Source organism: Lepidochelys olivacea (genome assembly GCF_965140295.1).
Source record: "Lepidochelys olivacea isolate rLepOli2 genome assembly, chromosome: 1".
NCBI classification, from domain to species: Eukaryota; Metazoa; Chordata; order Testudines; family Cheloniidae; genus Lepidochelys; species Lepidochelys olivacea.
In genome coordinates, this window is record NC_140411.1 from 264,206,492 (window position 1) to 264,230,055 (window position 23,564).

Genomic DNA, 23,564 nt, shown 5'->3' on the forward strand with positions numbered 1-23,564 from the left:
CCTCTCTCTCCGCAATGGTCCTTAGGCACCACCTTCTCTTAGAGATTTGGGCTCTCATCTTTGAGAGGCTACTGAAGTCAGATTAGAAAATTTCCACCAAATTATCTCCTTTCAGTAGTGCATTCTAGCAGTATTAGGAAGAAAGTCTCTATAGTAATTCCAGTCCCCACTGGCAAGGAATGCCACTCAGTCTCTGTCACCTGTTGAGAAGGAAAGGTACTGTCTAGGTACCTAAACAGACAGAAGGCTAAGGGCCAACCTGGATCTGAGATCTCTCTGAAAAGATGCTGTTGAGAACCATTGCACCCTTTAGAAAGGGAGATGGAGCTTACATGTGTACAGACATACTCTCTGTGCTTCAGATATGGAACCAGAACTACCGATTTAAAGTGTTGCCATTTGGGCTGGCATATGTGCCAAGTGTTACAAAATGCTTTGCAATCTTTGTGGCCTCGTCACACAAGACAAAAATCTGAGTCTTCCCTGATTTGACCAATTGGCTCGTCAAGCACTTCACCTTGGAAGATATCAAAGAATCAGCCACTGAGGTGCTGGTATAACTAGAGTTCATTCTAGAAGACCCAAAGTCTCAACTTGTTCCCTAGAGACAGTCAGAATAGCCCAGAAATGTTGTAGACATGGCTCATCTTAAAGCTTTCTTGTGCCAGGACAGACTCTGATACAATGATATGGTAGAATTTGCCATTACCTGCAAATTTCAGCAAAGACAAAAAGCTACAAAAGTTAGGTGTCATGGCCACAGTGAGGTTCCTGGCTCCCAGGGTATGTGTCTACATGAGAGAAATTCAGCGGACTCTGAATTATGGTGTAGTATCACATGCCATTAGGAGAGCCAGATCCAGTGACCTCATCAGTTGGCACTAGCTGACAGTATGGCTCACAGACTCTTGCACTTTTCCAAATGATGGACAACAACTGAGACGCAAGCTTGGTGTCAGTCTAGGGACATCCTGCAATAAGGAAAACTTCCAAATTCTTCTGCTGTAAGTTGCAGTAATGTGATGGAGTCTTGTACCTTTCGGTCATTTAGCCCTCTGGGGTCTACAGTGGAACCCACAGGTCCCATGTCACAGCTCCAAATGAAGACTGCAGCCTTTTCCATGTACATGACCCACACCAGGCTATCACTTTTTCCCCTGAGCCAAGAGAAGTTTGTTCTGACAGAGCCAGCCAGCAAACTGTCTTGATAAAATACACTATATTCTGCCTGGTTGCAATCGTGCTATTAGCAACTTCTGGTTAATGGCAACATATTGTTGGGAACCAGTCCCATCTCATTAACATCAATGTTAATGGGATTTGGATATTAGCAACAGCATGCTTCTTATTAACAGCTTTTTTTTTGAAAGAAAGGGCCACCTGCAGGCATGTTTACAAGACTGCAGCCCTGGAAGGAAGCACTGGGATGTGCAAACCTGCCTGAGGCCAGTGCTTCGCATGTCCCAGCCACTTCCTTCTGGGGCTATATCCCAGCAAACTGGCCTGCACACAGGGACCACAGGAGATAAAGGGCTGCAGGCCGGGGGACTGCAGCCCAGATCCCAGAGCTGCACGGTACCTCTCTGTGCTCTCTGGGGGACTGCACACGCAGAAGGAAGCGCTGGGACATGCTGAACTCTGACCCCTGGAGAGCGCAGGGAAAGGTGCCATGTAGCTCCGTGGGCCCCAGTCTCCCACTCCCCACAGAAAGCCCCAGCATCCAGGCTGCAGCTCCCCTCCCTGCTGCTGCCCTGCCCCCAGACAAGTTTGCAGGGCTGCATCCATGGAAGGCACGTCCCAGCGCTTCCTTCTCTGGCTGTTGCTTCACTTCCACTTACTAGCAAATGCTGGATAATAGCAATAAGCGGAATCTACTGTAATTGGAAACGCAAATCAGCTCAGTGTAAATATAAGTATTAATTGACATTTCACAGATAGAGACGGTATGAAAGGCATAAAACAGAGACAGCCATCCCTCCAAGCCATCCCTGATAATTAGTTTACAAAAAGTAATTCTAGATTATATCTGGCCTACCTCATGACAGAAAAGTCTTGGCTCTTCTACTTTCCAAAGCTGCTTCACATCCCCTGTAAGAAGTGACATGTCCTCCCAGAAAAAAAAAATATACCTCCTCTCCAGTCAGTGTACTGTTTGACCCCAACACGAGTCACGTTGCCCCAGATAGCAGATCCTCCACATTGTGTCGCAATAAATACTGTTTTTTTATTATAGCACCCTATCTTTTGCAGTCTGGTAAATAGGTTGTTAGTTAGTTAACATTGGGTCACAGCACATATTATGTTTTTGATTAAGCATCCTTTATTTTGTAGTTAACAATAGATACAACTAGAGGGTCGTACGCTTCATTGCTTATGTCGGTCGAGCTGACAAATAGGGGTGGAGGGAGGTAGCAATACACTCTCCATCTCTGAAACTGCAGCAATTTTACAGGATACTGCCACAAAACCTACATTTTATTGTCAGTTTGTCTTAGCCGCTCCTCTTTGTTGATTTATCAGTTTCCTATCAACAACAAGTTCTCCTTGATGGTGCCCATTTGGTGCTGCGGGCAGAGGAGCCTGAGCAGTAGCATTGTGACAACAGAGGTAACTCAGCCAGTTATCACTCACTCCCTTCAGCGACCTTAACCCTAACCTTGCTGCCTGCATTGGTCATCTCTCCCCTGGACATTGCCCATGTGATGCTGCACACAGAGGAGCATTGTGACAACAGACACAAAGAGAAATGCCATTGAGTTGAGTGTAAGGCCTGGCTTTGCTCAGCCAATTAAGATTTCAAAACCAGGCTGAAATAAATGATGCTTTAGCCACTGGGTTACCCCTATAGAGAATACCACATGAATCTAAATACAGCAGATAAAATACAAAATTGCACAGGCCAGGACCTGATTTCTGCAGCTGCTGTGGGAAGCCCTGCTGCATGGACCATGGAGCCAAGCCTCAGGCAGGAACCAGAGCCTGATGCTCCTAGCCAGGGCCAGCTCCAGGCACCAGCGAACCAAGCAGGTGCCTGGGGTGGCAAATGTAAAGGGGCGGCAGGACGTTGCGCTCCGGGGTGGCAATTTGCCCTCAGTGGCGGCAGGAATTCGGTGGCCGCTCTGTCACAGCACGTTTCGCGCTTGGCGGCAATTCGGCGGCGGGGACATGACTCTTATTCAGTCACCAGCAGCAATTCGGCAGCCGCACCATCACTCCGCCTCCATGTTCGGCGGGAAGGATTCTGCCTCCCCGTTTGGTGGCAAGTTGGGGTTTTTTTGCCTCTTGGGGTGGCAAAAATGCTGGAGCCAGCCCTGGCCCTAGCACTATGATGTTACATTGGGTGTGGTTCCCAGCATGTCTAGCAAAAGAGCAAAGAAAGCCAGGCAAGAAGTGGCTTCATCATGGACTCTCCAATGTGTTTGCTGTGTGCAGCTCTGTTCAAGAATTCAAAGAAGGCCTTCAGTGTGAAGGAGCAAAACAGAGATTGCTTTCTTGATGAAGACGACTTGCATAATATGCCTGCTTCCTTTGGAAAGACTCCCACTAATGGGATCCCCACTCAGAATCACTTGGGCCCCCCTCCTGAAAGAGATAATTATAGCCATTTTTGAAGAAGAAAACTAAAGAACACAATACATTAGCCAGCTGTCGAGTAGCCATCTCCGGACCCTGTGGATTGAGCGAGTTACTTATTGATATCTAACCTTCCATTTAAGCAAACTAATTGAGAGCCACCTCCAACTACACCTGTCTACTGACAATAATCCTGGACGCCTCCTGGTCAGGCTTCTGCCAGGACATGGAGCAGAGAAGCATTAGTCACATCACCAAAACCAATAGGTTCTGCCTGGAATGTGAAGGGTGAGGGGCCTGGAAGGAGCAGGGATGTGAGTGGCCCTGCGGGGGGTGGAGGGTTCTGGCTGAAGTGGGAACAAGCATGCCGGTTGGGGGGCAGGCTGGAGTTGGGGTGAAGAGTCTGGCTGGAATAGAGTGAGGGGGCCACTAACTCATACCCAGTTCTTACCCTTTCCCTAACCTTGAGATCTCTTCCTCACCCCTGTATCCAGAGTGACTCTGCTGCCCTGTTACAGGCTTTTTTAAGGTCACTGCCTCACCTTTGTATTCTAAGTGATGTCTAGAACATTCTTGTAATTTTGGAATTTATGGATGCAGTGGTCAAAAGTTATTGTGTTACATGCAGACAAACCGAGAAATGCCATCAAGTTAAGTGTAGGGCCTCACTTTACTCAGCAGTTAATAGTGCCATGATGAATGAGGCTCCAGGTCCTGGAAACTTCAGTTTCCTACATTGTTTGGAGATAAGGTAAATGGCTCTGATCCAGAAGATGTAATCAGATTGCTTGTGTTGGCTTTGATACAGGAGTGACAGGGTTCATTTGAGAAGTTTGTTTGAGAGATGCTGATAACGATGGGAGACTGGTTTACAGATAGGTTAGATGGATTGTACAGAGAGGCAACAATTGACCAAAAAAAAGCAATTTCAGTTACATCAAGCTCTCATGCATCCTTAAACATAGATGACAAAGACAAAGATGAATGAATGGAACTCCAGCCATCTGCTGATATCTCAAGTTTCCACTTGTCCTTATTTCTGAGGGATTTTTCCCCTTGTTGAACTTGTAGCATGCATTTAACTTTTTCCTTTCTCCGAATATTGATATATTCCAGGCCACACTGGCATATTTGCACGTATGTTATTAGGCTGGGAAAGGATGACAGATGATATTTTATTGAAAAAGAATTGAGGATAAAAATCAGTGAATATGAAAACCCAGGAAGAAATCATCCTTTCTAGCTTACCTGGATTTTGATGTTTTTGTAATTAAAAATTCCACTTTTAAATAACAATTTATTGTATAAATTAAGAAAAAAATCACAAATAACAGAAGATGTGACCTGCCCGGGAGGGGGACCCAGCCAGCCAGACCACACACTACAAACAACCACACACAATCTCCTGGAAATGTCTACTTTTAAGATCCTTGAAAGACATGGTATTCTAAAAGATGGCTTGTTTGAGTCAGGTCCATCAGACCACTATATCTTCAAGGAGGAACAGGAATTGGCCTTTGCAGTCACATGGTAGGGGCTATTACTCCATTACAGGGCCTGTATATGGATATCTAAGGCTTGTCTACATGGAAATTGAAACCAATATAACTAAACTGGTTTATAATTAACAGCTTGAGTTATTTTGGTGCAAGCCTGTGTGTGGACACTTATTTCAGAGTAAGAATGGCCTATTCCAATATAATTTAAATTGGTAAAATCTACTTTTATTCCGAATGAGTGTCCACACACAGGTTTGCTCCCAAATAACTCAAGGTGTTAATTACAACTACAGACAAGTCCTAAGCATTTTGTACTGCCACTCATCACTGGAGTATCCAAGTGTGTAAAATAGACTATCAATAGAGAAGAGTCTTCTGACCTTCTTGGCATCTCTAGCTCTTCTCCCATATCTGATGATAGAAAACTAAAGGAGAGTGCTAATTGGCCATTATCTTTGAAAACTCATGGCAATCGGGGGAAGTCCCAGACGACTGGAAAAAGGCTAATGTAGTGCCCATCTTTAAAAAAGAGAAGGAGGAGGATCCTGGGAACTACAGGCCAGTCAGCCTCACCTCAGTCCCTGGAAAAAACATGGAGCAGGTCCTCAAGGAGTCAATTCTGAAGCACTTAGAGGAGAGGAAAGTGATCAGGAACAGTCAGCATGGATTCACCAAGGGCAAGTCATGCCTGACTAATCTAATTGCCTTCTATGACGAGATAACTGGCTCTGTGGATGAGGGGAAAGCAGTGGACGTGTTGTTCCTTGACTTTAGCAAAGCTTTTGACACGGTCTCCCACAGTATTCTTGCCAGCAAGTTAAAGAAGTATGGGCTGGATGAATGGACTATAAGGTGGATAGAAAGTTGGCTAGATTGTCGGGCTCAACGAGTAGTGATCAATGGCTCCATGTCTAGTTGGCAGCCGGTATCAAGTGGAGTGCCCCAATGGTCGGTCCTGGGGCCGGTTTTGTTCAATATCTTCATAAATGGATGGTGGAGGATGGTGTGGATTGCACCCTCAGCAAGTTTGCAGATGACACTAAACTGGGAGGAGAGGTAGATACGCTGGAGGGTAGGGATAGGATACAGAGGGCCCTAGACAAATTAGAGGATTGGGCCAAAAGAAATCTGAGAGGTTCAACAAGGACAAGTGCAGAGTCCTGCACTTAGGATGGAAGAATCCCATGCACTGCTATAGACTAGGGACCGAATGGCTCGGCAGCAGTTCTGCAGAAAAGGACCTAGGGGTTACAGTGGACGAGAAGCTGGATAGGACTCAACAGTGTGCCCTTGTTGCCAAGAAGGCCAATGGCATTTTGGGATGTATAAGTAGGGGCATTGCCAGCAGATCAAGGGACATGATCGTTCCCCTCTGTTCGACATTGGTGAGGCCTCATCTGGAGTACTGTGTCCAGTTTTGGGCCCCACACTACAAGAAGGATGTGGAAAAATTGGAAAGCGTCCAGCGGAGGGCAACAAAAATGATTAGGGGACAGGAACATGTGACTTACGAGGAGAGGCTGAGGGAACTGGGATTGTTTAGTCTGTGGAAGAGAAGAATAAGGGGGGATTTGATAGCTGCTTTCAACTACCTGAAAGGGGGTTCCAAAGAGGATGGATCTAGACTGTTCTCAGTGGTAGCAGATGACAGAACAAGGAGTAATGGTCTCAAGTTGCAGTGGGAGAGGTTTAGGTTGGATATTAGGAAAAAATTTTTAACTAGGAGGGTGGTGAAACACTGGAATGTGTTACCTAGAGAGGTGGTGGAATCTCCTTCCTTAGAAGTTTTTAAGGTCAGGCTTGACAAAGCCCTGGCTGGGATGATTTAGTTGGGGATTGGTCCTGCTTTGAGCAGGGGGTTGGACTAGATGACCTCCTGAGGTCCCTTCCAACCCTGATAGTCTATGATTCTAAAGCTGTGCTTGGGATAGGTTTTATTTATTGCTGCATTTTGTGTTTTGGAACTAACTACTCAGAACTTCAAGCTATGAGTGTTCCCTGCCTGTTTTGTGCTTGCAGAAACCTGTTATTGCTCTATGTTCAGAGAACAATTATTTGTAGAGTAATTCTCTTCTAGGTGTATTCCAATCTGAGAAAAGCCATGGAATCCTGATTTATGAGAGAGGATAATGGCTTGAGCCTTCAAAGTCGCTCTGGCTCTATTGTAGCACATATGCCTGATACAAGTTATATGCCTTTTTTGTTTGAGAAAGGAACATCTTTTGGTTAAAGCATGGGACTGTGAGGCAGAGCTGGAGTCTATTCCATGTTAAGAGCCCACAAAGATAACAGGAACTCTTCTGTTTTGTTTAAGGTTTTTTGATGTCTCTGGATGACTTTTACTTACTTGGCAGTGGCTTGGTAATGTTGCAGACCACAAACAATGTGTTTAACCAAACTTTACTTAAACAAGTGGTGCCCGAATCTCTCTTTGCCTGGCAGAGAGTCCGTATTGCCAACATGATGGCAGACAGTGGCAAAACCTGGGCACAAACTTTTTTAAGATGCAACTCTGGTAAGTAAGTTTATATGAACTTCTGAATAAAGAAAACACTCCCTACTTTTTTTCCCACCCAGCTTCTCCAGGCAGTAGTGAAAGATCTAACCTCCTCCTACTTGCCCCCTAGGAACCTATAACAATCAGTACATGGTCCTGGATATGAAGAAGGTTAAGCTGGAAGGAAGCCTGGAGGACGGAGCACTCTATATCGTTGAGCAGATCCCAACACTCGTGGAGTATTCTGATCAGACAAGTGTTCTCCGTAAAGGTAATCACTGTTTTGATAGTTTTAGGGTTAGGAAAATTCAACCATTTGTGCAAACTGATGGGAGTGTTATTTTACTTCTGGGACTCCAAGTTGGGAAGCTTTTTGTGTAAATGTCACCGAGATCCAATGGCAGTAATTTCTTGTGTGCACCTTGGTGTTCCATATGAAACTGGCTCCCACCTGCTGCATCTGAATGCAAATGGCCACCGTGAACATCTTTTTAGGATGTGCTGAAGGTAAGAATTGGTGACTTGTTCTTCTTTTGCTGACTTGGCTTTCTCCTGCATGGTTTTCCTCTATACTGGAGTGCCTTTATTTTTTTCTCAGAGGCGGGAAGAAGCATTTTTAATTAGTGCTGAATTATTTTGACATTGAGAGTCACTTGAACCTTTTTGTGATTGTCACCCCAGAGGGAAATGGGTTTAAAAGAAAAAAAAGGACTCCGATAGACTCAGTCTCTGAGCTGAGCTTTCATGGGGCTATATTATCTAGCAAATATTTGCTCTCCAGAAGATATCTTAAGCCCACAGCAAAGCTAGTGACAGGTTGACTGAAAATATAACCCAAAGGCATTGTAAGAAATCATGCTAGCAGCCAGCATCAGCAATCAGGGCACATTCACAAGCATTTTCCAGGCACTTGTGTCTGAGCTCTGTCCACAGTCTTCATTGTTTTGTTTCCATTGTTCTATTGTGCAGTTGCACAGCTGAAGATGTATGAGTTTCAGAATTGACCCACATTCACAAACATTCAGGAAGATGCATCAGTCATAACTGTGGTGGGTTTGTTCTGGCTTTCTGCCCTCTCTAATTCCGTGGAAGCGTCTAGAAGATTTTTGGTGCTATCGCAATATAAATAACGCTTTGGGGGGGGGTGCTTATCATGAATAATCTATAAATTTTCTTCATCTGCTTTATGTTTTGTGTACCTCTAATCTGCTGAAGATGCAGAAATAAGTGGTTTTTCTCCTTCTGTTTCTCACTTTTTGAAATGGCTTAATTAGGGACAGACTAACAAATTGAGGCCTCATTAATCCCCTCTGACTGGGGGAGCTCATGGCAAACTTCACTACCTGCAAACCTAGAGAATCTGATGTTGGACATTGTGGACACATGCTTCTCCCAGATTCTCACTGAGGATCTGAAACATGGCTACTTATATGGCAGTTGGTTGTTCCTGCTGCTGCGTGGGTGGGCTTAGCATCGCTACTCTGGTGGCTCTTCCGAGGGGCTAGAAATGAAGGAGCCTAATAGCTGATCTCAAGTGGGGTAGCAGGAGAGAGGTCTTTAGAGAGGTGGTTCCTCCTTCCCATTGCTCTGGGATTGCGACAGATACCTGAGGTGCAGTGCCCGCTGGTGATGGCAGAGGATGATGCATCAGTGACTGGGACCAGACCATCTGCCCTGTGTGATTGGGCCAAGCCTTTCTTAGGCTGAGCTGGAACTGCTGTCGTGCAGTTTCATTTTGGTCTTGTGCTTGGCACAGTCATTTTTGCCTGCTTCTGCCAAGTCCTCATTTGGGAGGCCAGTTGCCTGTCTAGTATTATCCTTCTAGCCCATTTTGTTGATGATCTGTGTTTTTCCTAGTCAAGTCCCTCTGTCTCTGGACCAGATTAAGTTGTGTTCTCTGACTATGCTTCTGTCTCCAGGCCCCCTGGCCTGGCCATTCACTTGTACCATGTGTTCAGTTCAAGAGAACATGGGGAAGTCTGATTCAGGTCATCTGCTGGTTGGGTGTGGTTTAAGCTATTCTATGTGTTTCCAAACCCTAAGTTTTCCTGACTTATGCATTTGGGCTACAGTCAGGGAAGCTGCTGGTCTCGTCCCCCAGCTATAGCTACTTCCTGGAGCCTGTCTATAGTCAGGCTGTATTTGGACCTGACCTACCCCTCACCCCAGGATCTGCAGTCACTCCTCTCCATAGTTTGTACAGAATGTTCTGCCCTAAGCCTGGAGCTCCTTTTTAAGGCCTAAACATTTGCCTGAGAGCCAAGCAAATAGACTCATGGCCTGTCCCTTGTCTCCAGATGAGCAGAACCCGGAATCCCTCTGTTCAGCAACTTCAGGCAGCTGATCTCAGTGGCTATCTTCCTGCCCACCAGAAAGAGCAACTGAGAGACGGTGGGTCTAGTGCTGCCAGTTGGCTCCTTCCCTCAGGTTGTCAGGGCTAGCAATGGCTCTGGTCAATTAAGGGCCTGAAAAGTGATGGGGTAACATCAGAAGTCATTGGGGGAAGTCCTGGTGTCTTCCAAGCTGGTGGTCCATGTGTGGCCACCCAGCAGGTGTGAGAGAGGAAGATAGAAAATGTGCAGTGAGGACTAAAGAGTTAAAGGAAATCAGAGCAGGAAGAGGAACAAGTCACAGCTGGGGAATTTACAAAAACAACCCACAAACTGAAATTTTGGCAAAAAACAGAAAGATCAACTCTGTATTTGAATGTTTCTTGTACCACATGTAGAAGATTTTAGGGAAGGGTAGAGGCAGAGCCAAAAGGTGCAATTCAGAGGCACTTGGGAAAACTAAAAGCATGTAATTTTTTAAAAGAAGTTTTTTAGCTGTTGTGTATGGCTAAGTTTTAAAGGATTGGAGGCTTTAGAGAAGAGAATATGCAGGAGTGGAAAATGAAATGAATTGTGAGGCTTAAACAACTTACTGCTTTGGGAAAATCTTCATGTGTGTTAAATGTTAGAAAAAATAACATTTTACATTACGTGCTTTGATAACATGGCCATTTCCCAAGTTTCTGGACATGTTTTGCATATGTTGGATCAAGCACAGTACAAATCAACCATTTCCCCAAAGTCTGAAATACATACACTTCTTCTTCTCATCCCAAAGCATGAGGAGCACTACAGAACCGGCACTCATTCCTGTCTGTGGCTTGTCCCTCCATTACGCCCAGCCTGGTGAAGTCCCTGCATACAATCTCCTGCCATGTAGTTGGTGGTCAGCCTTCAGGTCTGACTGACCGTGGTTGCGTTTGCATTATTTTCCTCTGCATCCTGTTTGCCTTCTAAAGTGTTGTAATTATTATAATCTTTTTGATTTCAGCCAGACCTATACCGTCACTTCACATCCTGCTCCTTCTAATTTCGTCAGTTGTCAATGTCATTCCACAGTACGTACACTTCCATCTTCCAAAGAACTCTCATCTCTGTTATCTCCAGCCGCTTTCTGATGTCTGTTTCATTTAATGCAGCTGCTTCCAGACCACAGAATAATACTGCTAGTACATTGGTTTGATTCATTTTCATTTTGATGCCAAACAGTGTTTTTGTCAGTCCATAATTTCATCAACTTCTGTGTAGCTGTTGTAGCTGAAGCACATGTCCTTTTAACCTCATCTTTGGTGGAACTGTTGGTTCTGATCAATCTTCCTAGGTACGTGTAAGGTTTTACTTGTTCTATGACTTCACCACTGCTGCATTTCAACACTTTACATATTGTCCCTTTTCCAAGATGCAACCACTTCATCATCTTGGCATTTATTGTAAGTCCAAGTCAACTACACCAATTTTCCAAGGTAGTGAAGACCGTCATCATCAATTCAAACATGTCTGCTAGTTGTACAGTGTCATTTACATGAGCCAAAGAGCTTAACTTTAGATCACCCAGCGTCACGCCCTCCAACTTATATACCATTTTTAATGTCCAATTTAAGAACATGATGAAAAGTGATGGTGATTCCATGCCCCCTTGTCTTACACCAAACTTTGACTTGAACCAGTTGCTTAATTTTCCACCAGTTCTTACGGCACCACAGGAATCTTTGTACATAACTTCTATAATTGCAGTTATTCTGTCTGGAACTGCATATGATTTTACTACTTTCCATAATGCTTTTCTCCAAACCAAATCAAATTTCTTCATGAAGTCGACGAAAAGAGCAAACATCTTTAATCCCCATTCTCGCTTTTTTTCCATCAGCTGTTGGAGTGTGTGTCAGATCAGTTCAACTTTGGCCTGGTATGAAGCTGCACTGATCCTTGCCTACTGCTACTTCTAAAACTGGCCATAATCAGTTGACAATTACTTTCATCATGATTTTTCCAGTACTGATAATAAGCTTTTACCTCTTCAATCATTCAAATTGGCAGGATCTCCTTTCTTCAGGATTGGTACAACTATTGCCTTTACCCAGTCATCAGGTACTTTCTCTTGCTCCCAGACCTTATATATTTTTCTAATGCTTTGATAGCACTTATTCCACCAGCTTTTAGCAGCTCAGCTGTTATATTATCCATTCCTAAAGCTTTCCCATTTTTTAACTGCTTCATTGCTCTTTCTGTTTCTTTTTCAGATGGTGGTTTAGTGCTTATATCCATTTTGCCCTGTTCATCTGGCATGTCTAGAATGCTTGCTTGCATCTGGAAAAATTACACGGTTCAGCTCTTTGTCAAAATGCTCCTTCCATACTTCCAGGAACTCTTCGATATTTGTTGTTGGTTCACTGGTAGCATTTCTTACCACTTGCATTGTTGACTTGATTGTGTTTCTGTACAATTTAACCTTTTTGTAGATAGATGGGAACTCTGATTTCAAACCAGGGCAGATAGGGCTTGTTTCACCTCTTTAGGCAAGTCTGTCTAGGAGAAGAAAAACTGATTTCAAATCCAAGCAGTCCAAGCTTGTTAGCCTTGAAGGGCAAGTAAGGTGGAACTGTTGATCGTGCCTGTTCCTAGCAGGCCAGCAGGCTATGACATCGCGTTCCCATGAGCTGGATAGGGTAGAATGTGCTAACAAGCCATTACATCTGAAATTGATTTGTTATAGAAACAATACAGCAAGCCAGACTGATTTATATGGCCTAACAAATGGAAATGGTCATGGATTTTGATTAACAGCTAAACCTATTACACATATTGCAAGTGGAATGTTAGAACTGTTCGTGTCAGGCCAGACTGAGCCAGTAGTGGAGGAGTTAAGGAAGTTACACATTACCTTTGCTGCCAAACAGAAGACACATTGGCTGAGTACAGGAGAGTTCACAGTTGGACATTATACTTTCTTTTACTCAGGACACTCAGGTGGACAAGTGAAGCATAGGGATGGGGTTGCTATAGCAATGGACAAGAGAATAGTTACTTCAAATAACTGCTGGAAACCAGTGTCTGAGCAGATTGTCATAGCAAGGTTTACTACTGCCTGCAGTAAACTATGCATAACTGTGACCTGTTGTTATGGACCACCAGAAGTAGCAGAAGTGGAAGAGAAGGGTGGGTTGTAACAACAGGTGGATGGCATTGTAGATGAGATTCCTGATCATGATATGATTTTTATAATGGGAAATATGAATGCAAAGGTTGGTAGCGGATATGATAAGCAAATGAATAAAGTTGGGACAACATGGTATCAGGATGGCAAATGAACTTGCTGTGAGATACACAATCTGATTATTGGTGGAGCTTGGTTTCTTCATGAAGATATGCACAAGATTATGTGCAGCTCAGCAGACAGTCAAACTAAAAACCAGATTGACCACATTATTATTAGTAAAAAGCATAGAAGGGCACTTTTGGATGTTAGACTATAGAGGTGCTGGCTGTGGCAGTGATCATGAATGACAAATGGGAAAAATTAATATTAAGTTAAAGTCCAAGAAACAGAGGGGTGTAACTGGAGCCAAATTTGATCTTGATAAGGCTAGCTATGTGAGGGAGGTGTACAAGTTGATGCTTGAAAGGTGTTTCATTAATTTGTGTTTGATGAAGAAAACTCACTACAGACTGGATGGGAAATATTCAAGGAAGTGACAAAATACAGTGGAGGAAGTTATTGGAAGGTGTAAGCAAACAAGGGAAAGCTGGACATGCAATGAAACAAGAACATTACAGGAAAAGTGTAAACAAGCCAAGACTGCTGGGAAAGTGGAAGAAAAAAAAGTGTTGCAGTTGCCCAAAGCAGTGACGAAATCACAAAGATTGGACAAGCAAAAGTTCTGGAAAGAAGAGTCTCAGCAACTAAAGATGGTGTCAAGAGAAGAATATATACACTGCAGCATCAAAATAATAGCCCTTAAAGCATTCTTGCGGAGCAAGTGAGCTGAATGACAAGGGACTCAAGACTTACTTTAAGGGAAAGCTGGAGCAAAGAGGAGAATCTTGCAGTGTTCATTAAAGTTGTCCAGGCTTGGGCTTAGGTAACATTTCTAAGTGTATTTCTCCACTGCAACCAAGGATATATCTTTGTCTCCTTTGAGCTTCACGTATGAGACAGGCAGCCAATGTGGTCCCGCAAAACACAGGTGATGCTGCAGAGTAAAGGTGGAGAGGAGGTCTCTGAAAGCCAGGATCCAGATAGACACAAGCACCTTGAGTTTTAGTTGTAAGTGAACTGGCAGCCAGTGCAGAGCTCAGAGCAGGAGCAATATGCTCTAACCTCCCTGTTCTACTGAAAGTCAGGCACCTGCATTTGTACTGGCTTAAGCGTCTAGGTGGCCTTCATGGGGAGCCCTAGGTACAGCAGGTAGCAGCAGTGGAGACCTTAAGGTGACAAAGACATGGATTGTTGAGGCGAGGTCCATATCTGAGAGAAAAGGATGCAATTTCTTAGCCAGCCTTAAATGCAGAAGGACTTGCTGGCCACTGCATCTGTCTTTGGCCTCTGGAGCAGAGGTGAGTCAGGTAAGACACCGAGATTGTGAACCTCTTACTTTGCATCTACATAGCACCTTCCATCCAAAGATCTCACAGCACTTTGCAAATAGTAATGAATTAAGCCTTCCAGCCCCTGTGCGAGGTTGGCAAGTATTATCCCCATTTTATAGATGGGAAAACAGAGTCCCAAGAGGTTGTTTGCCTACAGTCAGAAAACATGCCTGTATTAGAGCCAGGAATAGAGTCAAGATTTCTGGACTCTTAAGTCTTGTGCATTAACCACAAGACAGTCCTTGATTCCCCACACAGCACTCAGTACAGTCCCTTGCTGCTTCACAATCAGGAAAAGTAAAAAAGAAAGTTCCTCCTAGAGACCCAGGAGAGTCCCTGCTGTATGCATGGGCCAGCCGCCCCCCATACTCCCAGCTCTATGTACTGCTCGTTGTGCACTCTGCATGGTCTAACCTGCAGCAACGGCATGCCTCTATCTGGAGCAGAAACTCACCCAGGAGTTGTTACATGAGGGCACTGCACTATGTAGGTGGGATTTACAGCCTTGCAGAAGCAGGGAACGGTGAGGGAGAGGCTTTACTTGAGGAGAACTTAACGTGGGTTACTTTGCTGTAGTTTTTAAATATATTGCTTTCTAGGTGGGGGTAGGGAGGCATCTGCATTCTTTGCCTTCCTTTGAGACAGTACAACTGTAGAACTTATTGCTAAATAATAATTAACCCCCTTCTGTTTGGAAATGAATGTTCCTGAAAGCTGTCCTGCCCACACCTTGCCAGCTACTTCTTTGGAGGATGGCTCAAGTACATTAATCTATGGAGGACATCTCTTTTACTGCTCAGAGAAACATGTTACGCTGGATGTTCCCTTCAACTAGGTTGTGTGTCATGTCAGACAATGCAGGCTGTGCAGTTATACAGGACACCCACTTCTGTGCCATGTATGTATTGAGACATAAGACTGCAAGCCACCTACTCAGAGAAGTGCATGGCTCCCACATATTGGCTACTAGTTCAAAACTTTATATGTCTAAACGCTTGGTTTGTATTTTTGTAACAGTTGCCTAATGAGCCCCAACTTATTATTTGAGCATCAACCAATCAGATTCCCCCACTCCAACTCCTCAGAACAAGGGGCGTTACATCAGTCGGTATTGAGGTGGGAGACCTAGCAAAACCCTGGTGTTGAGACTCAGTAGGTGGCAATCTCCCTTTGTCAGTAGCAAACCAGTGCCCTAGGCTGGGGATGAAGATGGCTGTGTAGCTCTAGGTGCCGTGTTTCAATATATGCCATCCCATTACCACCTCATTCCCCCATGGGGGAAAAGACTACATTACTGTACATTTTTAATTGGCAGAAAAGGATCACATTTTAATTCTTCTAGGATTTCACTTCAGAGCCAGGTCCTATTTATGGTCCTGAATGATCCCATGTCATTTTTGTATTTTTTGCAAACTGAGGAGGTTCCTAACTTATTTGTACTGTAGACAATTGCATTCTGCCTTCCGAATAATCTCCCTGTAATTTCAGTTGGATACAGTATTCTTTACAGGTACTTTCATGACAGGATTGTCTTGACCGTTGTCTTATGTGAGATAGGACAAAACTATCCTAGTTCGAAGTCTTTGGGCTTGCTGAGGCAGTGATGGCAGTGGCAAGCACAAGATTCTCTCTCTCTCCCTTATTGGTCAATATGTGCCATCAGCTACCACAACCTTCCAGCCTTCTCCACTCTGGCTCTCACTAGCCTGTCGCCTGTTTCTCTGGGGATCCTTTTGTGTTGATCTGCTTTCCGATCAGGTCTATAATAACAGTTAGTTCTGTTTCAGAGTAGCAGCCGTGTTAGTCTGTATTTGCAAAAAGAAAAGGAGTACTTGTGGCACCTTGGAGACTAACAAATTTATTTGAGCATAAGCTTACTTCACTGTGGCTCCTTTCTGGGTTACTTGAGTTGAAGGCTACTGGCCTCTTTGGTTTCATGGTTTGTTTTGCTGTGACCTCTCTTTCTGCTTGTTGTTTCAGAGCCTTAATTGTATCCCTGATGTCTTGGGTGCCTGTTTGTTCAGTGCCTTGGCACACAATTTTTCCTCACTTCTGCATTTGTTTGGTGCTTTGGCACATCTCAACTTTTCAGCATGCCGCTTTGATGCATATATTTGGTGTGTGAGGTTGATGTGCTTTTCATTTTAGGAATCATTTTTTCTTTCAAGAAAGAAGCTCAGTGGCTTCCAGATGTGCTTGAGGGAGGCATGTATTACTGTGGATGAGCACTGTTGCTGCATCCTCTGCTTCATCAGATCATGAGGGCGCACAGGTGGTCAGCTCTTCCTGTGGGCACTATCTAGACCTGAACCTCTCAGACCTCAAGATACTCCTGTAAGTCTAACTTGAAACTGGCTCAAACTTGCTTTGTGGGATAAGCCTTCAAAGTGGAAACCGGAGGCCTGAGACTCTGTTAGCACCGTCTCTCCAGTGGAATTACTTATGAATTAACTCATCTGCTTCCAATGGCGACTGATATGTTCTGCTGCTGTCAGACTGGGTCTAGATACTGTTCCCTAGCCGGCACTGTTAAGGCAACACAGCAATTAAACATTTTTTTTAAATGAGTGCACAGTTTGTTTAAATAATTAAACAACAGAATGGGTTATCTCCCTTGCAGGATACTGGCCTTCGTACAACATCCCTTTCCATGAAAGGATCTACAACCTCAGTGGATATGCAAAGTACGTTGAGAAATATGGCTTGGAGTTTTCTTATGAACTGGCCCCCAGAGCAAAAATCTTCCGACGGGACCAGGGGAAAGTGACTGACTTGGAGACCATGAAGTATATAATGAGATATAACAGTAAGAAGCTCATTTGTTTTCCATTGATCTGATTTTTTATTACTTATTTATTTTTTGTATTATGTTGTTGCCTAGCAGCCCCAGTCATGGCTCAGGACCACATTGTGCTCAGCGCTGTACAAACACAGGACAAAGAGACAGTCCCTGCCCTGAGGCGCTTACAATCTATGTCTGAAATAAGACTGGAAAATCTTTTTTTTTTTTAAACCCCATGCAGGAACAAGGGAGGTTTTCATTTATGAGTGCACATGCCATTGAGGTCTATTCTAGCTAACCGTTCCAGAGAACATCTGAAACACCAACAGAATTAGAAGACTTGTTAGGGCTCTCTGGGGAGAACTGTTCTTGAGCACAGCTGGAGCAAGGAAAGGGTCTTGCAAAGCCTTAAGTACTAGGCAATGTGTCTATAATACTAACATAGAGGATTTAGCATAAAATCGTTTTAAAAGACTCCTTTAACTTTCCCCTCTCAGAAGGAATGTCCTTCAATGCACAATCCTCTGTCTTGGTGCTGTCAGGATCTGCCTTACTGGGATTAATGGGAAAAAGTGGTCTGAATAAACACCATCTCTAGGTACAGATGACCATAGCTGCTTTATTTTTATTCTCTTTTGCATATAACATTTGTTTGCCACATGTGAAGTTTGGAAGGGCTTTTCCGCATGGTGAACTGGAAGTGATCTGAGGGAAAGGGCCTGGGGACTGCCTTTCTTTGGTTCACTGAGTAGCAATACACTACTGCAATCAGATGGGCATAGTTTTCCCCCACTCCCCAATTTCCTACTATTGCAGGGGGCATTGATAGACCTTGCTCCTTGCCATCTTCATTTTTAGTTTCTTGTTTTGTAATCTTTTTTCTTCTGTTCTAGACTAAAATATTAAGGCCAGAACTGCTCACTACCTTCTCTCTCCTGATCCCTCCCCCATTCTCTTGTACGAGTTGACTTTCTCTCATTACAACCTCCCAGGTAGTGGCGCATCAGCTTGCAGAGTATTCCATTTGGGACTGTATAGGAGGAGCCCTTAGCCCCTGCTGGGGACGGTCGTGTGAGTAGACTGGCTTTATTTCTTTTCTCTTCCCCATTTATTTCCCAGACTATCTGAAGGAGCCCTATGCCAGGCACAATCCGTGCAACACTATCTGCTGCCGCGAAGACCTGAACCCTTCTCTCCCAGTGCCAGCAGGCTGCTATGACTCAAAGGTAAAGACCCCTAAAGCCCATGGCCTGCCTTACATACTGTCTGAGTGAAAGTAGGGCGCTTGCTCTGGACCTGCCAACCAAGTCTTTGTACTCTGCAGAAGGAGGTTCCCTGTCTGTCCCTTCTGTCCCCCAAACTTCGACAGTGGGGGAGAGTCAGGAATAAAACACTATCCTGGCCAACACTTCTTACCAGCGATTAAAGAAAAGCATCTGTAGGGCAGGGTTAGGGGAGACTGGCTGCTGTATTTGCTTACTTAGCTAGGGCCCTGCCAGCCTAACTGACCGCTCTGTACAGTGTTATGTGGTTTCTAGGATCTCTGATCCTCTGCACCATCTGGGAATTAGTTGCTTTCCAAAGGATTAGCTAATTGCCAGGGTTTCCTGAGGCCACAAGGGAGTGCTGTGGGGTGGAGGGGAAGCACCTGGGCCACACAGGATAGGGCTTCTGCCTGCCGTGAGTCTTGCTTGGCCACATCTCCTCCCTGCAGCTGCATTCTGGTCCTTCTCCTCAAGGTGGCACTGGGAGAGCCAGGGTCACGACTAGCTGGGGTGAGGTCAGTCTCACTTAAACACAGGGAGCAAGAGGGCTGGAACCAGATGGCAGATGGAGGTGAGCTGTACATTTTGTGGGTGGATGGATGCTGGACCCCAAGGTACGTGGGTACATACTTGTCCTGTGTATCCAGGTGCAGAATGCTGGGGTGAGATTGCTTACCCTTAGGGGTCTAAGGATTAATACCCAAATTCTATTAAAGCCTGGCAGTAAGTAGGGCTCAGGAGTGTACTAGTGATCAAAGGCCCTCAAAGTTATCTTATTTTCAGGGTGGCACAGAGGGAATGGGAATTTGCCACGCAGCTGTCTGCTCTCATTAACGGGGACCATGCAGGAAAGTTTCTTCCTCCTGACCTCCAGTGACCCCTGTGTTTGCTAATGCCTTACTCTTCAGTGAGTCATTTTCTCTAGACTTAACCTGTATAATTATTCTCAGCACAAAGTTGGCAAAGGTCAAGTAACTTTTAGTTTTAAGCCATGATTCAATAAAAAGGAATGATTTTTACAGGCAGGATTTATGGCAGCTTTGTTCCTAGTACAAATGCTAGGCAAATTAATAATAACCCTTAAAACACTGGCAAGGTCTAAAGTGTTTTACCTTGTCAGGGCTAGCCTGTTTCAGGGATTGTGTGCGAGGCTGCAAGGACAGGCAGCATCAGAAATTTTTGGCAGATCCAGTTCTGAGGATTTCTGCTCTTCCCTGGCTTGCCTGACTTGTGTCAGATAGCAGGGGTCAGCAGGGACCCAGGGGCCTCGTTCTGGCAGTTACACTGGGTGCAGAAATGTGAATGGGAAGGTGGCTAACGTGGCTTTATACCTCCCTGTATTTTCTCAATAAGTCCCCCAAGTGGTTGTTGCAGTAGCCAAGAACAGCTGGAGCACAGCACTGTTTTGGCCATGTCCCCGCCCCACCAGCTGGGGAGACCCTTATGCTGGGGGTATTCCCCAGGGGGCTGCCTTTACATCATTGGGGCCATAAGCCACTTGGGTCCTTGGTGTCTTAAGGTGTGGGCAATACTTGGTTTAATAAACCTTTCTGTTTGGGGGGATGTTGCTTGAACTAGCATAAGTTTTCCTCTACTCAGTTTCTTTCCCTTACTCCTGCATATACCCTCTTGGACCAACCTGAGCAATGCCCTCCCTCTCCATAGTGTTTAAACACTTCAAATGCAATAGAACAACGTATCCTCTAGCTATAAAATCCTGCCCTGTCCTTCACAGGTGGCAGATTTCCATATGGCTTCAGTGTTTGCAGCCTATGCTGTCAGTGGCCCACCTGTAGAGGATGGGCTTCCTGTTTTCAGCTGGAAACAATTCAATGGGACCAAGCATCAGGGTCTGCCAGAATTCTACAACTTTGACTTCGTCACCATGAGGCCAATCCTGTGAAACTGGTATCAGCGTTGATGAAAAAATATTTTTCCTTTTTCTGAAAACTTTCATTCTCCCACAAAATAAAACATTCTTTAAGTCCCTGTGCTTGTGCCTTAACTGCCCTCTGCTTACCTAGCTTCCAGAGCTTTGTTCTATGAGGCAATGGGCTTGGGGAGGCACCATCTAATCAGTCCTGTAAGAACATAGTATCTTACATGAGTTATTCACAAACTGCAGTCAAAGAATGAGAATAATGACACAAACCAGCAATGAATGAGGAGGCTCCTTGGGCAAGTCACTTCACTTCTTTGTGCCTGAATTTCTCCATCTGTAAAATTTGGATGACGCTTGCCTTCCCTTTGTAAGGTACATCTGAGAGCCATGGGTGAAAAGTCTATACAAGAGTTAAATATTATTATTACAAATTAGAGGCAGAACAGGTCCACTTCACAATGAGGCTCTGATAGCGCTGCTCCCTGGGGCTGGGTGGAAACTGTCCTGTCTACAGTGCATTCTTTTCAGTAGTTTGTGTTAAAGCTAACGATGCAGAAAGGCACCTGGTGCGATTTTCCCACCAGATGCCTAAATGCCATTAAAAATCCAGCCCTGGAACCCGAGAGGCAGTCATATGCAGAAGGGAGGCTTTGTAGAAACCTTTGGACTCAAACAGGCTGTTTTGTGGCTAGATTGGCGCGAGTCAATAGCTGTGAGGAATAGTTTAGTGGAAAGCAAGGTATTTTCCTCTCTACATACAGGCATGTGACTGGGCAGCCAGAGACATGGAATTTGTTACTATCTTATCTACTGAATTGTTCAGTGGCCTTGTATGAGTCACAGGGTATGTCTACACTACGAAATTAGGTCGAATTTATAGAAGTTGTTTTTTTAGAAATTGTTTTTATATATTCGAGTGTGTGTCCCCTCAGAGAAAATGCTTTAAGTGCAATAAGTGCATTAACTTGGCGAAGTGCTTCCACAGTACCGAGGCAAGCGTCAACTACTGGAGTGTTGCACTGTGGGTAGCTATCCCACAGTTCCCGCAGTCTCCGCTGCCCATTGGAATTCTGGGTTGAGATCCCAATGCCTGATGGGGCTAAAACATTGTCGCGGGTGGTTCTGGGTACATATCGTCAGGCCCCCATTCCCTCCCTCCTTCCGTGAAAGCAGCAGTAGACAATCGGTTCATGCCTTTTTTCTTGAGTTACCTATGCAGACGCCATACCACGGCAAGCATGGAGCCCGCTCAGGTAACCGTCACCGTATGTCTCCTGGGTGCTGGCAGACGTGGTACTGCATTGCTACACAGCAGCAGCAACCCATTGCCTTGTGGCAGCAGACGGTGCGATAGGACTGGTAGCTGTCATCGTCATGTCCGAGGTGCTCCTGCTCGCCTCTGTGAGGTCGATCAGGAGCGCCTGGGCAGACGTGGGCGCAGGGACTAAATTTGGAGTGACTTGACCAGGTCATTCTCTTTAGTCCTGCAATCAGTCCTATTGAACCATCTTATGGTGAGCAGGCAGGCAATACGGATTGCTAGCAGTCCTACTGTACCATCTTCTGCCAGGCAGGCAAGAGATGAGGATGGCTAGCAGTCCTACTGCACCATCTTCTGCCAAGCAGCCATGAGATGTGGATGGCTTGCAGTCCTTCTGCACCATCTGCTGCCAGCCAAAGATGTAAAAGATAGATGGAGTGGATCAAAACAAGAAATAGACTAGATTTGTTTTGTACTCATTTGCTTCCCCCCGTTCCCCGTCTAGGGGACTCATTCCTCTAGGTCACACTGCAGTCACTCACAGAGAAGGTGCAGCGAGGTAAATCTAGCCATGTATCAGAGGCCAGACCAACCTGCTTGTTCCAATAAGAACAATTACTTAGGTGCACCATTTCTTATTGGAACCCTCCGTGAAGTCCTGCCTGAAATACTCCTTGATGTAAAGCCACCCCCTTTGTTAATTTTAATTCCCTGTAAGCCATGTCGTCAGTCGCCCCTCCCTCCGTAAGAGCAACGGCAGACAATCGTTCCGCGCCTTTTTTCTGTGCGGACGCCATACCAAGGCAAGCATGGAGGCCGCTCAGCTCACTTTGGCAAATTAGGACCACATTAAACACCACACGCATTATCCAGCAGTATATGCAGCACCAGAACCTGGCAGAGCGATACCGGGCGAGGAGGCGACGTCAGCGCGGTCACGTGAGTGATCAGGACATGGACACAGATTTCTCTCAAAGCATGGGCCCTGGCAATGCATTTATCATGGTGCTAATGGGGCAGGTTCATGCTGTGGAACGCCGATTCTGGGCTCGGGAAATAAGCACAGACTGGTGGGACCGCATAGTGTTGCAGGTCTGGGATGATTCCCAGTGGCTGCGAAACTTTCACATGCGTAAGGGCACTTTCATGGAACTTTGTGACTTGCTTTCCCCTGGCCTGTGGTGGGGCCATAGACGGAACCCGTATCCCTATCTTGGCACCGGAGCACGAAGCCGGCGAGTACGTAAACCGCAAGGGGTACTTTTCAATAGTGCTGCAAGCTCTGGTGGATTACAAGGGACGTTTTACCAACATCAACGTGGGATGGCTGGGAAAGGTACATGATGCTCGCATCTTCAGGAACTCTGGTCTGTTTCAAAAGCTGCAGGAAAGGACTTTATTCCCAGACCAGAAAATAACTGTTGGGGATGTTGAAATGCCTATAGTTATCCTTGGGGACCCAGCCTACCCCTTAATGCCATGGCTCATGAAGCCGTACACAGGCAGCCTGGACAGTAGTCAGGAGCTGTTCAACTACAGGCTGAGCAAGTGCAGAATGGTGGTAGAATGTGTATTTGGACGTTTAAAGGCGCGCTGGCGTAGTTTACTGACTCGCTTAGACCTCAGCGAAACCAGTGTTCCCACTGTTATTACTGCTTGCTGTGTGCTCCACAATATCTGAGAGAGTAAGGGGGAGACGTTTATGGCGGGGTGGGAGGTTGAGGCAAATCGCCTGGCTGCTGGTTATGCGCAGCCAGATACCAGGGCGGTTAGAAGAGCACAGGAGGGCGCGGTATGCATCAGAGAAGCTTTGAAAACCAGTTTCATGACTGGCCAGGCTACGGTGTGGAAGTTCTCTTTGTTTCTCCTTGATGAAACCCCCCGCCCC

General features: G+C 45.3%; 1 protein-coding gene across 1 annotated transcript in view; it reads left to right on the top strand.

The window, feature by feature from the left end:
• Positions 1-21,296, top strand: part of PLBD1 (phospholipase B domain containing 1) — a 53,536-nt gene extending 32,240 nt beyond the window's left edge. The window contains exons 7-11 of the mRNA XM_084617449.1: positions 7,387-7,587; positions 7,700-7,840; positions 17,107-17,292; positions 18,388-18,494; positions 20,269-21,296. Coding sequence (XP_084473575.1) covers positions 7,387-7,587; positions 7,700-7,840; positions 17,107-17,292; positions 18,388-18,494; positions 20,269-20,436 — 803 coding nt within the window. The 3' untranslated portion in view covers positions 20,437-21,296. The remainder of the gene's footprint in view (positions 1-7,386; positions 7,588-7,699; positions 7,841-17,106; positions 17,293-18,387; positions 18,495-20,268) is intronic.
• The last annotated feature ends 2,268 nt before the right edge of the window (positions 21,297-23,564 follow it).